Here is a 15,000-nt window from a genome sequence, read left to right as displayed (position 1 = left end):
GATCCCAGCCTTCATGGATGACTTTGAGGGGTTCTAGACTTGAGTGGCAAAGGCAATGGCACCCCACTCCAGTACTCTTGCCTGGAAAATCCCATGGACGGAGGAGCCTGGTGGGCTGCAGTCCATGGCGTCGTGAAGAGTCAGACATGACTGAGCTACTTCATTTTCACTTTTCACTTTCATGCATTGGAGAAGGAAATGGCAACCCACGCCAGTGTTCTTGCCTGGAGAATCCCAGGGACGGGGGAGCCTGGTGGGCCGCCATCTATGGGGTCGCACAGAGTCAGACACGACTGAAGCGACTTAGCAGCAGCAGACTTGAGTGGAGGAAATAACTAGATGTGGGACCAGCAAGGGAGCTAGAAGTGGAGCCTGGAGGTGCAACTGACTTGCTGCCATCTCGTGGTAAAACTTTCATGGGTAAGGAGCCTCTTCCCATGGATGAGCAAAGAGAGCGGTTTCCTAAGACAGAACCTACTCCTGGTGCAGATGCTATAAAGATTAAGTGACAAGAACAAATTTAAAATATCCCATAAACTTAGCAGATAAAGCAGCAGCAGAGGACTGACCTCGAGTTTGAAAGAAATTCTGTGGGTAAAACGCTATCAGACAGCATTGCCTGCTGCAGAGAGACCATTCATGAAAGGGAGTCAATCGACCTGGCAAAGTTCATGGTTATCTTATTTTAAGATCATTCATGAAAGGAAGTCAATTGACCTGGCAAAGTTCATGGTTGTCTTATTTAAGAAATGGCCGCAGCCAGCCCAGCCTGCAGCAACCACCACCTTAGTCATTCAGCAGCCACCTACATCGAGGCAAACCCTCTACGAGCCAAAAGATTATGACTCGCTGAAGGCTCAAGTGATGGTTTGCATTTTTTAGCAATTAAGCCTTTTTTAATTAAGGTGCACACATTGTTTTTTAGACATAATGGTGTTGCACACTTAAGACTTCAGTACAGTGTAAACGTAACTCGTGCATGCACTGGGAAACCAAAAAATTTGTGTAATTGCTTTATTGCAGTGGAATGGATCCAAATCCACGGTGTCTCAGAGGCACACTTGTGCTGTGAGATCTGGGACCACTAGCCAAATAGTCACTGCTGGCACTTTTTCTAAATAGCAGTTGTTCACTGAAGCAGATGCCAAAAAATTCCATTCCCCTGGATGAAAGGATGAAAACTTACTTTAACATGAAGTCTGAGCTTATAGGGCAAACATTTTTAACTAAGCAGTAAAATCTTTTCTTACTGCACTGACCAAATATATTTCTTACCTGAATTTTAAAGGATTTAGTTGAAACTTGGACAATTGCCAAGTGCTATCACAGACATGATACTTCTTTTTTTTTTTTTTTATTTAAAACTTGTTTCAGTTTGGAGAACTTAATCTGTTTTAAGTCAAGCGTCTTCCATAGCGTCAGTATCGGCCTTTCTTAGTGTGTCTGCCACTTTGGCCATATGAAGGGAAGCTAATGTTGTAATGCTGAAGAGCATTATTAGCAGCTGCTCAGTGAGGCACTAGCTAGTCGAGCTTCACCTGGCTCAGTATTGTGTTAGTGGCACTTGGTAAAAGTTGTCTCTGTATTTCTACCCTATCTCGTTTACCTCTCTAGATTTTTTTTTAATAGTTTTATTTGTTTGTTTGCTTGTTTGGGGCTGTGAGCTCTTCATCGCCCTGCGGGCTTCTCCCTGGTCCCTGGTCTCGGCGAGCAGGGGCCTCTCCCTGGCTCCGCGTGCGGGCTCCTCGCGGCAGTGGCTTCCCTTGCTGCAAGCACAGGCTCTGGGAGCGCGGGCCTCAGCAGCTGGGGCTCCTGGGCTCTAGGGCACAGGCCCAGGAGCTGTGGCGCACAGGCCTAGTCTGCCCCGCGGCATAGGGAATCTTCCCAGGTCAGGGATCCATGTCTCCTGCAAGGTAGATTCTTCACCACTGAGCCACCAGGGAAGTCCCATCTGGACTGTTTTCTCTTAAAGGATTGTGTGGATTAGATGTATAAGGTAGAAAAGCTCACATATAATAACAGAAGTTTTTCTGTTTTTCCCCTCATTTTAAAAAGTATACTGCTTTTTACCATGGAACATTATTTTGAAACTGTAATGAAAGTCAGTGCAAAAAAAGGAGTCCCGGACTTCATACCATTTAAAGTCATACGTGTGTGTACAGTGTCCATCTCTATTTTTTTGTGTGTTTCAGAAAATATGGTGGCGAACCAGCACACCCACGTGGCTGTGGATCCTTGTGCAAGAAACAAGGTGGAACCCTTGAAAGAGAGAAGGTTCAGGTATTGTGGGGGGGTGTGTGGTTCTGTCTGTCTCCATTTTCATTGTGGTGTTGCTTTTTAATCTGTAAAGGAGTACCTCATTCCTGTCTTTAAGGGCTGCCAGAGTTTTTATTAACTGAGAGCTTTAAGTCACAAGGTACTCTGTAGATGTAAGTACACTGATTAGGGACTTCCCTAACCACTTCCAGTGGTCAAGACCTCACCTTCCAGTGCAGAGGATGAAGGTTCGATCCCTAGTTGGAGAACTAAGATCCCACATGCCTTGCAGCCTAAAAAAACAGAACATAAAACAACAGAAGCAAGAATGTAACTAATTCAATAAATACTTTGAAAGGATAAAAAATAAATAAATACAATGATTAACGGTCACACTTGGTTTTGATACATCAGGGAGTGAGAGAAGCGGCTGGGGCAGCAGAGAATCCCTGATTTCCGCTGACTGGGGGAGCAGAACTGCATGGTGAAATCATGGGAGGAAGGAGAAGGGCGTGTCTTCCCATACCAGGACAGTCCTCATTATGATAAAACCAGAGAGGTCCAAATCAAGGGACAGACTACGAAATAGCTGGACTGACTAAGGTCTTAGGGAACCAGGAAAGACCAAGAAACTCACAGAAGAGAGTAAGGAAGGTGACAACTAAATGCAACACGGTGTCCACAAATGGATCCTGGAGCAAGCACAGTATCTTGTGGAAAACCTGGCAAAATCCAAACGAGGTCTGGAAGTTTGTCAGTGGTAGTACGACAGAGGTTGGTTTACTGCTTTTGACAAGAGAGCCACCTTAATGTGAGATGGTAGCATTAGAGGAAATTGATGAGGAGCTTATGGGAATTCTCTGTTATCTTTGCAACAGATGATTAAATCTAAAATTACTCCAGAATTAGTATTTGCATGTAGGTGAATTTACAAATATGGACTCTATGAGTGATGAGAGTCAGCTGTGTCCATGTATGCGTGTCCCCAGTGTGTGTGTGTGTCTAAATGTCCCCCAGTGTGTGTGTGTGTCTAAATGTCCCCCAGTGTGTGTGTCTAAATGTTCCCTCTGTGTGTGTGTGTGTGTCTAAATGTCCCCGTGTGTGTGTGTGTGTGTCTGAATGTACTGCTGTTAGGTTATCGAATTATGGCTGACATTTTCTGTTTGTTTCAGTGTCATAAAAGAAGCCATTTTTGTAATAAAGTTAAATATTTAACCTCGTTCACAGTACTGATGCTTAGAGGACAACTCAGGGAAATAAACCTCCCAGCATATCCTGCTAAAGAATATCCAATGTCTCACCTCACCTATTTATCTAATATATTACCATGTTTTTTATTTCTGTTCATACTGTATGAACCATGTATTCACATATATTTGTACAAAGAAAGTGCTTTAATCAACTTTGTGAAGCAGATTTGAAATGTCCTTCATAGAATGAAAAGGAAACTGTTCTGTGGGACTTTGATGCGATCAAACCCAGTAAGCTTGTAATCACGTGTTTTGCTTCCTCTATCCCTTTATCATATCCAGTCCAGTCGAAGAGACAAGCCCAGACCCAGTGTGCCCCACAGAGGGCCCTTCGGCGTCCTTGCTCCGTCTGGGCCAGCCTGCTGCAGCCGTACTGATGAGCGAGGCAGAGCAGGGTCTCAAGGCCTGTAAAGTCACAGACCCCGACTTGGCCACTGCAGAGGATCCGGCAGAAGCCAGCGCTGGGCTCCAGGCTGAACTGATGCAGGCTGGCCCGCCTGGGACTGTCAACGCTCCAAGTATGAACAGATGCTCAATCTTAACTGTTCCCTGAATAAGGACACTAGCCCGGTAAAAGCTGTTTCATGAAAGAAACTCAAAAGAGTAGGAACTTGAATGACGTTGAGTAGAACACAGACGCGCAGGTTACCTCACTGTGCATACAACAGCAGCCTCCTTGAAGGACTAATTTTGTTTTAATTTTAAAATATCAAAATAACTACTGTTGGAAGAAGCAAGTGGAATTGGGGGGCCCACTATGTGCCAGGCATTTAATCTGACACTGTTAGCTCCATTTTACAGAAAAGTAAACGGGCTCAGGATCGAAGGACCCCTATCCTTACCCCAAGGCTACACAGAAATTGTCTTGAATAGTGGTTAAGAGCACAGACTCTGAAGATAGACTAGCTAGTTTTTTTTAAACACAGATTTACTACCTTATGTGGCTGCGCTGGATCTTAGTTATGGCACGTGGGATCTTCAGTCTTCAGTTGCAGCATGAGGGATCTAGTTCCCTCAGCAGGGATCAAACTTGGGCCCCCTGCATTGGCAGCATGGAGGCTAACGACTGGACCACCAGGCAGGTCCCCAGACTAGCTAGATTCTCATCCTAGCCACCCCCTCTTAGGCTGCCGTTTGATCTTGGCCAAGATCATTTCAATTCTCTGTGGCCCTCTCTTCCGTAAAGTGGAGGGGGTGGCAGTGCCTCCCTTGGCGTCGTGCTGTAAGGGCTATGTGAGTCACTAAACATGAAGGGCTCAGAACACTGTCCTGCATCTGCTCAGCACTAGTAAGTGTCAGTCATGTTGGATTAGACTGGTAACTGCCACTAATGGAATTTGTTAGAGCATTCTAAATTGGGCAGAAACTTTTCTCTTCCCTTTAGAAATGTTTATCTTTGTAGATCTAAAATGTATCTCATACAGATGAATTGCAGATAGTACAGTCCACGGGGTCACAAAGGGTCGGACATAACTTAGCAACTGAACAACAAGCAAGAGTGCAAGTGTTAAAGGGCAGCGTGTTTTCTAGATAGAAGTGGAAAAGCGGTTTAAAGAGTGCATAGCTGAGCATGTCAGTAAGGAATCTCCAAGTCTGCCTTTAAGATGTGCACCCCCAGTTCTATTAAAGGCAGAGTCATGAACAGATAGATGCTTCTGATTTGGATTTCCTTTGTCACAACTGAACATGCAAACTTGTGGGTCTGAAAATGACTGACGATGAACTGCAGGACTACCAGTTTTGACTTTTGAAATGATAATTTATTATTTGAATCAATGCTCTTTAGAGATAAGACTTGGGTTATTTAACGAAGGGCTCCACTTGCTTTGTCTTATGATTTATTTGGTAAGTCTTGCCTACTGAATTCATTTCCTTTTTTTGTTCCCATTCCTTCAAGACTTCACTGTTGAGAACCCCTGGGATGAGGAGTTGATTCTCAAACTTTTATCCGGGCTTTCTAAACCAGTGAGTTCCTATCCAAATACTTATGAATGGGCATGTAAGCTTCCAGCCATCAAGCCCAAGACTGAATTCCAGTTAGGTAAGCACCATATGGGTCATGACACTTTAAACTCCCTTTTCTCTACGGGAGTTGATGCTGACTGGTGTGTGTGTGTTTCTCCTGTCACCTCCCCGCCCCGCCCACCAATAACAGGTTTCATCTGCAGTTTCACCTGTAGTAGTAAGACGAGAGCATCTTGTTAAGGCATAACTATCGGATTTGATTGCTGCTGTGACTGTGACTGTAAGGGGCAACTGGGCAGTTATCTATCAAAATTAAAGACACATATATGTTTAGACCCAGACACCCACTTTTAAGAATTTCTGCAGATAACATTTGCGTACCTTCGAAGTGATGTGTGTGTGTAAAGCAGCAGGGTGGGAGCAACACAGACGGCGGTGGGCGCTGCTTAAATAAATGACGGAACGAGCACATGTGCTCAGTTGAGTCTGACTCTTCGTGACCCCATGGACTGCAGCCCACCTGGCTCCTCTGTCCATGGCATTTCCCAGGCAAGCATACTGGAGTAGGTTACCATTTCCTTCTCCAGGGGATCTCCCCAACCCAGGAATCAAACCTGTGTTTCCTGCATGGGCAGGGGGATTCTTTACCACTGAGCCACCAGGGAAGCTCCATTATCCTTTTAATGTCCACAGGATCTATAGTGATGCCCCGTCTTTCATTTCTACAATTAGTGATATGTGTACTCCTTATTTTTTCTTAGCCTGGCAGAGGCTTATCTGTTTTATTGGTATTTTCAAAGAGCCAACTTTTTTTTTTTTCCCACAGAATCAACTTCTGTTTTCACTAATTGTCTATGTTGATTTTTACTTTTAAATTTCATTGATTTCTACTCTAATTCTTATTATTTCTTTTCTCTTCCTACTTTGGATTTGATGTGCTCCTTTTCTAGATTTCTAAGGTAGAAACTAAGATTACTGATTTTAGATCTTCTTTTCTAACACAGACATTCAGTGCAGTAAACTTCTCTCTAAGCACGCATTTCATGCATCTCACCATTTCAGTAAAGTGTGTTTTCGGACTGTGTTATTTTGGCTCCAAGTGTTTGAGGGCTCTCCAGCTCTCCAGTTACTGACTACTAGTTTAATTCCGTGAGTGTATGAATTCTTTTTTTTAACTGTATTTTATGACCCAGAGCGTGATCTTTATTGGTGACTATTCCATGCAAGCTTGAAGAGAATGTGCGTTTTGCTGGTGTTAGATTATTCTGTAAATGTCTGTTAGATCCAGCTGGTTGGCGGTGCTGTTCCTGTCCGCCACGCCCTTTCTGACTTTCTGCCTGTTGGCTGTCAGTTGGCTGACAGAGGGATGTAGGAATCTCCAACTGTGATAGTGAAGTAATCTGTTCTCCTTGGAAGTCTGTCAGTTTTTTTCGTCACTATTTTGATGCTCTGTTCTTTGGCTCCCACACTGATGCCTTTCAAACTCCTTATATGCCAGCTACAAACCAGAAAGTGACTTCTTTATATTCGATTTTAAACATGTGATTTTTTTTTTTTATAATCTATTACAACTTGACCTCTGTGGTCTTTCTCCCAAAATGAATCACTCCAGTGTCACTAAACAATATCGAAACAAATCCAGGTGAGAGGCATTCTACAGCTCATCAGACAAGTGCTCCGTGGAGCTGCCACTGACTGCCACAGCCAGCAGAGGCCGAGGAGGCGTGACTGCGCCCTAGGACAGTAGGCGAGGACGACTGCCACAGCCCAGCAGAGGCCGAGGAGGCGTGACCACGCCCTAGGACAGTAGGCGAGGACTAGTGAAGTCTCAGTAAAGTGTGCAGCTAGGCAACAGTAACCTGCCAGTCTTGGCTCTTGTTTGTTACCAGTGTACCTTGATTATGTAAAAATTAACAAAAGGGAAACTGGATGCAGAACAAACAGAAACTCTACCATCTTGGCAACGTTTCTATCAATCAAAAACTGTAAACAGAAAGTTTACTGCAATAAAAATTTTAAATTACCTGTTAGAAATATCGGTACAATTATACTCTGTCCCTTTTATTCTGATGTTAAAACGCTTGCGTTTTTTGTAGGCATGTTAGACCTTTGTTTAGCACTTTGCGGATGATGTTTACGTGTTCTTTGATGTCACAACAGTCTTGCCACCTAGGCAGCACAGGTATTTCCCCTTTAGACATGAGAGCACGGGTGACGAGGATGGCTGCCCGCGGCTGGCTGCTCGGGGACGGGCTTGGTCCCCAGCCACGCTGCCCTGGCTCCCCCGACACTCCATGGAAGACTGGCCAAGCGCTTCCTAAGGGAGCTGCACCCACGTTTACTTATTAAAGCAACTCCAGCACCAAGAAGAATTTACACATACTTCGTTTTGATAGTCTTTAGTGTTCTGAGCTTCTTTTTTGTTTTTTCATTTTGACTTCTTTCTCTCCTCAGGTTCTTTGCTGGTCTACGTTGATCACTTTATTGGAGAAGGGGCTTTCGCCCAAGTCTATGAAGTTACCCATGGAGATGTGAACAACAGCAAAAATAAGGAGAAATTTGCTTTGAAGGTAAATGATCTAAACAATATAGAAATGAATTTTAGAACTTGAGATTGCCGGTCTCTCTTCTTCTTTTTTTTTAAGATAGTGGTGGTTTCAGGGACTTCCCTGATGGTCCAGAGGCTAAAATTCCCCACTCCCAACACAGTTCAAATTCCAGTTCAGTCACTCAGTCATGTCCAACTCTTTGCAACCCCATGGAGTGCAGCACACCAGGCTTCCCTGTCCATCACCAACTCCTGAAGCTTACTCAAACTCAAGTCCATCGAGTCAGTGATGCCATCCAGCCATCTCATCCTCTCTTGTCCCCTTCTCCGCCCACCTTCAATCTTTCCCAGCATCAGGTCTTTTCCAGTGAGTTAGCTCTATCTACACATCAGGTGGCCAAATTGCTGGAGTTTCAGCATCAGTCCTTTCAGTGAATACTGCAGGACTGATCTCCTTTAGGATGGACTGGCTTGATCTCCTTGCAGTGCAAGGGACTCTCAAGAGTCTTCTCTAACACCACAGTTGAAAAGCATCAATTCTTTGGTGCTCAGCATTCTTTATGGTCAAACACTCACATCCATACATGACCACTGGAAAAACCATAGCTTTGACTAGACGGACCTTTGTCAGTAAAGTAATGTCTCTGCTTATTAATATGCTGTCTACGTTGGTCATAGTTATTTTTCCAAGGAGCAACTATCTTTTAATTTCATGGCCGCAGTCACCATCTGCAGTGATTGTGAGGCCCAAGAAAATAAAGTCTGTCACTGTTTCCATTGTTTCCCCATCTATTTGCCACAAAATGATGGGACTGGATGCCATGGTCTTAGTTTTTTGAATTTTGAGTTTTAAGCCAGCTTTTCCACTCTCTTTCACTTTCATCAAGAGGCTCTTTAGTTCATCTTCGCTTTCTGCCATAAGGGTGGTGTCATCTGCATATCTGAGGTTATTGATATTTCTCCCAGCAATCTTGATTCCAGCTTGTGTTTCATCCAATCTGGCATTTCACATGATGTACTCTGCATATAAGTTAAATAAGCAGGGTAACAGTATGCAGCCTTGACGTACTCCTTTCCCAAGTTGGAACCAGTCTGTTGTTCCATATCCAGTTCTAATTGTTGCTTCTTGACCTGCATACAGATTTCTCAGGGGGCAGGTCAGGTGGTCTGGTATTCCCATCTCTTTCAGAATTTTCCAGTTTGTTGTGATCCACAAAGTCAAAGGCTTTGGTGTAGTCAATAAAGCATAAGTAGATGTTTTTCTGGGACTCTCTTGGTTTTTCGATGACCCAACAGATGTTGGCAATTTGATCTCTGGTTCCTCTGCCTTTTCTAAATCCAGCTTGAACATCTGAAAATTCTCGGTTCACGTCCTGTTGAAGCCTCGCTTGGAGAATTTTGAGCATTACTTTGCTAGCGTGTGAGATGAGTGCAATTGTGTGGTAGTTTGAACATTTTTGGCATTGCCTTTCTTTGGGATTGGAATGAAAACTGACCTTTTCCAGTCCTGTGGCCACTGCTGAGTTTTCCAAATGTGCTGGCATATTGAGTGTAGCACCTTTACAGCATCATCTTTTAGGACTTAAAATAGCTCAACTGGAATTCCATCACTTCCACTAGCTTTGTTCGTCGTGATACTTCTTAAGGCTCACTTGACATTGCACTCCAGGATGTCTTGTTCTAGGTGAGTGACTACACCATCATGGTTATCTGGGTCATGAAGATCTTTTTTGTGTAGTTCTTCCATGTATTCTTGCCACCTCTTCTTAATATCTTCTGCTTCTGTTAGGTCCATATCATTTCTGTCCTTTATTCTGCCCATCTTTGCATGAAAATTTCCCTTGGTATCTCTAATTTTCTTGAAGCAATCTCTAGTCTTACCCATTCTGTTGTTTTCCTGTTTCTTTGCATTGATCCCTGAGGAGGGCTTTCTTATCTCTCCTTGCTATTGTTTAAAACTCTGCATTCAAATAGATAAATCTTTCCTTTTTTGAAATCAAATCACAACACAGGGTGCCTGCATTCAAGCCCTGGTCAGGGAACTGGACTCCACTTGCCACAACTAAGACTTTGCATGCTAAATCTAAGACCCAGCATAGCCAAATAAATATTAAAAGAAATAGTCTTTTAAAAAAAGATAGTAATGGTTTCATTTAGATCTGCTGTCAGCACTTAGGAAACAAAACTATATCCCACAGGGATTCAGAACTGCCTTGCCGCTAAAATTGTCTTGCAACAACCCCCATACTGCAGCAGCAGTTCATAGATGTCATCACTTTCCTATCCCATGCCCCCTTTTTTTTGGGTGCAGTTGCTTTCTTGCAGTCATTTTCCGGAACACGAGCTGGATGTGACTGTTACGTTCCCTGCTTTGCAGGTCCAGAAGCCTCCCAACCTCTGGGAGTTCTACATTGGGACCCAGCTGATGGAGAGACTGAACCCAGGTGCGCAGCACATGTTCATCAGGTTCTATTCGGCCCACCTGTTCCAGAACGGCAGCGTGTTGGTGGGGGACCTCTACAGCTACGGCACGCTGTTGGTAAGTGTGATGCTTCGATGACACAAGCATGAAGGGGTCTGCTTTGCACACCCCTTCTTGCACTTGAAGCTTTTATTGGAGTGGTGCATGGGACAAAGCTCTTGGTTTGAAATTTCATTAATCTTGGGCAGCCAACTCAGGACATTCCACTGTCCATTGCTTCTAGAATGCCATTAATCTCTATAAAAATACCCCTGAAAAAGTGATGCCTCAGGCACTAGTCCTCGCTTTTGCCATCAGAATGCTCTGCATGATCCAGCAAGTCCATGACTGTGAAATCATCCACGGAGACATCAAGCCAGACAATTTCATACTCGGAAACAGGCAAGTGTTGCACTTTGAACGGGTACTTCTCTGACCATCTCCCCCCGCAGCCTTTTATTTTCTGTGTTTACACAGCCTGGTGCTTGTTTGTGTTTAACACAGATTTTTGGAACAAGACAACAAAGATGATGACTTATCTGCCGGCTTGGTCCTGATTGACCTGGGTCAGAGTATAGACATGAAACTTTTTCCGAAAGGAACTGCATTTACAGGGAAGTGTGAAACTTCTGGTTTCCAGTGTATTGAGATGCTCAGTAACAAGCCATGGAACTACCAGGTAGAGACCTAGAGAGATCTGAAAACGTTCCCTGTACTACATTCACTGCAGTCTCGACGTGAATTTGAGCATCCAGATAGTTTGAGCTGGTGTAGACCTCTTCTCAGAGAAGGCAGTGGCACCCCACTCCAGTACTCTTGCCTGGAAAATCCCATGGACGGAGGAGCCCGGTGGGCTGTAGTCCATGGGGTCGCTAGGAGTCGGACACGACTGAGCGACTTCACTTTTGCTTTTCACTTTCATGCATTGGAGAAGGAAATGGCAACCCACTCCAGCGTTCTTGCCTGGAGAACCCCAGGGACGGGGGAGCCTGGTGGGCTGCCGTCTATGGGGTCACACAGAGTCGGACACAACTGAAGCGACTTAGCAGCGGCAGCAGTCCTCTTCTAGCCCTGGGGCAGACCACACTGCAGAGCTGTTTTCAGTCGTAGGCACGTCACACTTTGTGAGGCATGGGGTGCGGCTCAGAAACGGCAGCTGACCCCTGGGGAGGAGGGGGCACGTCCACCGGGCTAACCCTGCACTGGCTGTGTGACAGGGAACGAGACGGTGGCCCAGGAAGAACGGAGCTTCTGTGGACCTAGACGGCCACTCATAGGGCACGTCAGTGTGAGGGCTGACGTGTGGCTTCCAAAATTCTTTAAAACGGAAATCCTGTGACTGTTTCCTACGATTTATTGTATTTGCTGCATAACTTGGACAGACATGATAATTTACTCACGTGTAAATTACTATTTTAATCATTGATACATACCCATATTTTCATTTTCTTTTATTAAAAAACTTTATTTTGTACTGGAGTATAACCAGTTAATAACATGGTGATAGTTTCAGGTGGACGGTGAAGAGACTCAGCCGTACATACACGTGTGTCCTTTCTCCCCCAGACTCCCCTCCCATAGGCTGCCCCATGACACTGGGCAGAGTTCCCTGTGCTGCACAGGAGGTCCCTGTTGATACCCATATTTCTTTTTAGATTGATTACTTTGGAGTTGCTGCAACCATATACTGCATGCTTTGTGGCACTTACATGAAAGTGAAAAATGAAGGGGGCATCTGGAAGCCTGAAGGTCTTTTTAGAAGGTGGGTATCCAGATTTGTTATTGTATTCTTTTTGATAGCCATTCTGACAGGTGTGAAGTGATATCTCATTGTGGTTTCGATTTGCATCTCCATGATGATTAGCGATGTTGAGTATCTTTTCGTGTGCTTGTTGACCATCTGCATTTCCTCTTTGGGGCAGTGTCGATTCAGTTCTTCTTCCCACTTTTAAATTGGGAGAATCAGTTGTGTTTTTGACAAGGATGCCAATATAGTTCAATTGGGAAGAATAATCTTTTCAATAAATATTACTGGGATACCTAGATATTCACATGCAAAAGGATGAAATTAAATTCCTACCTCACAGAATACACAGAAGTTAACTTAAAATGGATCATAGACATGAAAGTAACAACTAAAATTGTAACAGTTTTAGAAGAAAACTCTGTGTTTCTTCTAAACAGGAGTAAAACTCTGTGACTTTGGATTAAGCAGTTTCTTAGAAAAAAATACCAAAAAGCAACAAAAGAATAGACAAGTTGTTCTAAACCAAAATTTTAAACTTTTTTTTCTGCAAATGATACTGTCAAGAAAGTAAAAAACAACTCAGAACTGGAGAAAATATTAGCAAATCATGTATCTGATATAGGACTTGTGTTCAGAATATATTAAAAATACTTGCAGTCAATCATAAACAGATAAATAGCCCATTTTTTAAATGACCAAAGGATCTGAATAGGCATTCCTCCAAAGAAGTTGTATAAATAATCGATATATACATGAAAAGGAAAATGTAAATCAAAACTACAGTGAAATACCACTTCATACCAGCTAGGATGGCTGTAATAAAAAAGACAGACATTTGTAAGTACCACTAAAAAGAGGACAGGGAGAGATTGGAATGCTCATACATAGCTAGTAAGAGTGTAAGATGGTGCAGCTGCTTTGAAAAATAGTCGAGCAGGTCCTTAAAAGTTTAAATATATGAAGTAGATGTAGCAAGTCTGCTCCTAGATGCACCCCCAAGAGAAATTAAAACAGATGTCCATACAAAATCCTTTACGTAAGTATTCATAATAGGCAAAAAATGTGGAAACAACTCAAATGTCCATAAAATGCTGAGTAGATAAAGACGTTACGATATATCCATACAATGACTATTATTCAGCCATTTAAAAGGAAGATGTACTGATACATGCTATAAAATGGGTGTACCTGAAGACATTATACATCATATGGTTTGTAAGTTATATTGCAGTAAAGCTGATTTGACAACATAATCAGCTTGGATACTGTTGTAAATCTTTATGCCCAAGCTGAAACCCAGATCAATGAGATCATTCTCTTACGGTGAAACTCAAGCATCAGTGTTTTTTAAAGTTCCCCAGGTGATTGCATTGTGTAGCCAAGATTGAGAATCACAGCTCTAGAATCAGCTCTAATCTAAATGAGCTTCTAATTTAGGAAACTGGAGAAGGCGATGGCAGCCCACTCTAGTACTCTTGACTGGAAAATCCCATGGACAGAGGAGCCTGGTGGGCTGCAGTCCATGGGGTCGCGAAGAGTCGGACACGACTTGAGCGACTTCACTTTCACTTTTCACTTTCATGCATTGGAGAAGGAAATGGCAACCCACTCCAGTGTTCTTGACTAGAGAATCCCAGGGACGGGGAGCCTGATGGGCTGCCATCTATGGGGTCGCACAGAGTTGGACACGACTGAAGCGACCTAGCAGCAGCAGCAGCATTAACATTGGTGCTACAGTGGATGTTGCCTTCTGTCTGGCAGAAGATGGACCTTTGCCACGAACATCCATGCCTTGGGAAGCAGGGTGACATAGCACAGTCCTGGCCCTCTGCACTGAGAAAGCTAAGCGGTTCTATTTCTCCATTTATAACTTGTTCAGCAAGGTGTGTGTAGACATTTACCTGAACCTCTAACTCCTCTTAGTTATAGTAGAGTCAGCATTTTCATTCTTGATGCATTAAGCTGGCTTTAGGTGAGAGTGAAGTCAGATGCAAGAGTGGGGTTGCCAGGCGTGTTGAAGGCTACACTTCATCTTTCTTTTACGGCTTTGTCTCATCAGGCTTCCTCACCTGGACATGTGGAATGAGTTTTTTCACGTAATGTTGAATATACCCGATTGTCATCATCTTCCATCTTTGGATTTGTTAAGGCAGAAGCTAAAGAAAACATTTCAAGAACACTACACCAGCAAGATCAAGACCCTGTGTAATAGGCTAATTGTATTGCTCTTAGAATATAAGCGTTCTCGGAAATAAAAGATGGACACTCCCTGGAGATCACCTTGTAAATACCTGCCCGTTCACTCAGTACCTTGATGTCTTTGCTATTATTGTCAATGTTTCTTAAAAATAAAAGCCCACAAAGCATATCCATGTGAGTAGTTGTTACAGATATTTCAGTGAAATGCACAGCAGGATAAGGCCCCTGCCTAGCAGCCGATCACGATGCGAGCGTTCATGAGGACAGCCTGCACAAGGCCGCGCTCCGAAAGCGCTTAAAACACTGGCCCGTTTACTTTAAGCCAGAAAAGACCCACGTCCGGTTTTTTCACCCAAATTTAAAGGTTTATATTTGCATAAAACAAGCAAAATTTCCCCAAATATTTCCAGCGAACTTCATGTTTTTATGAATAAAACGTGCCTGTCCTTCATATATATAACTGTGTGTGTATATATATGTATAGCTTCCCAAGTGGCGCTAGTGGTAAAGAACCCGCCTGCCAGTGCAGGAGACATAAGAGACGGCCTCAAACCTTGGGTCGGGAAGATCCCCT

At 43.6% G+C, this 15,000-nt stretch overlaps 1 protein-coding gene across 2 annotated transcripts in view; it reads left to right on the top strand.

Annotated features, from left to right (window-relative positions):
- BUB1 (BUB1 mitotic checkpoint serine/threonine kinase) overlaps positions 1-14,595 on the top strand; it is a 35,733-nt gene extending 21,138 nt beyond the window's left edge. For both annotated transcript variants that reach the window (XM_012173898.5, XM_042248148.2), the window contains exons 17-25: positions 2,193-2,280; positions 3,789-4,024; positions 5,404-5,547; positions 7,926-8,041; positions 10,397-10,558; positions 10,725-10,882; positions 10,985-11,159; positions 12,136-12,242; positions 14,287-14,595. In XM_012173898.5, the coding sequence (XP_012029288.2) occupies positions 2,193-2,280; positions 3,789-4,024; positions 5,404-5,547; positions 7,926-8,041; positions 10,397-10,558; positions 10,725-10,882; positions 10,985-11,159; positions 12,136-12,242; positions 14,287-14,482 (1,382 nt within the window). In that variant the 3' untranslated portion in view covers positions 14,483-14,595. The remainder of the gene's footprint in view (positions 1-2,192; positions 2,281-3,788; positions 4,025-5,403; positions 5,548-7,925; positions 8,042-10,396; positions 10,559-10,724; positions 10,883-10,984; positions 11,160-12,135; positions 12,243-14,286) is intronic.
- The last annotated feature ends 405 nt before the right edge of the window (positions 14,596-15,000 follow it).

Source organism: Ovis aries, chromosome 3, assembly GCF_016772045.2.
Source record: "Ovis aries strain OAR_USU_Benz2616 breed Rambouillet chromosome 3, ARS-UI_Ramb_v3.0, whole genome shotgun sequence".
Taxonomy (NCBI): Eukaryota; Metazoa; Chordata; class Mammalia; order Artiodactyla; family Bovidae; genus Ovis; species Ovis aries.
The sequence above is the reverse complement of the archived record's forward strand: the minus strand, read 5'-3'. Positions and strand labels throughout refer to the sequence as shown.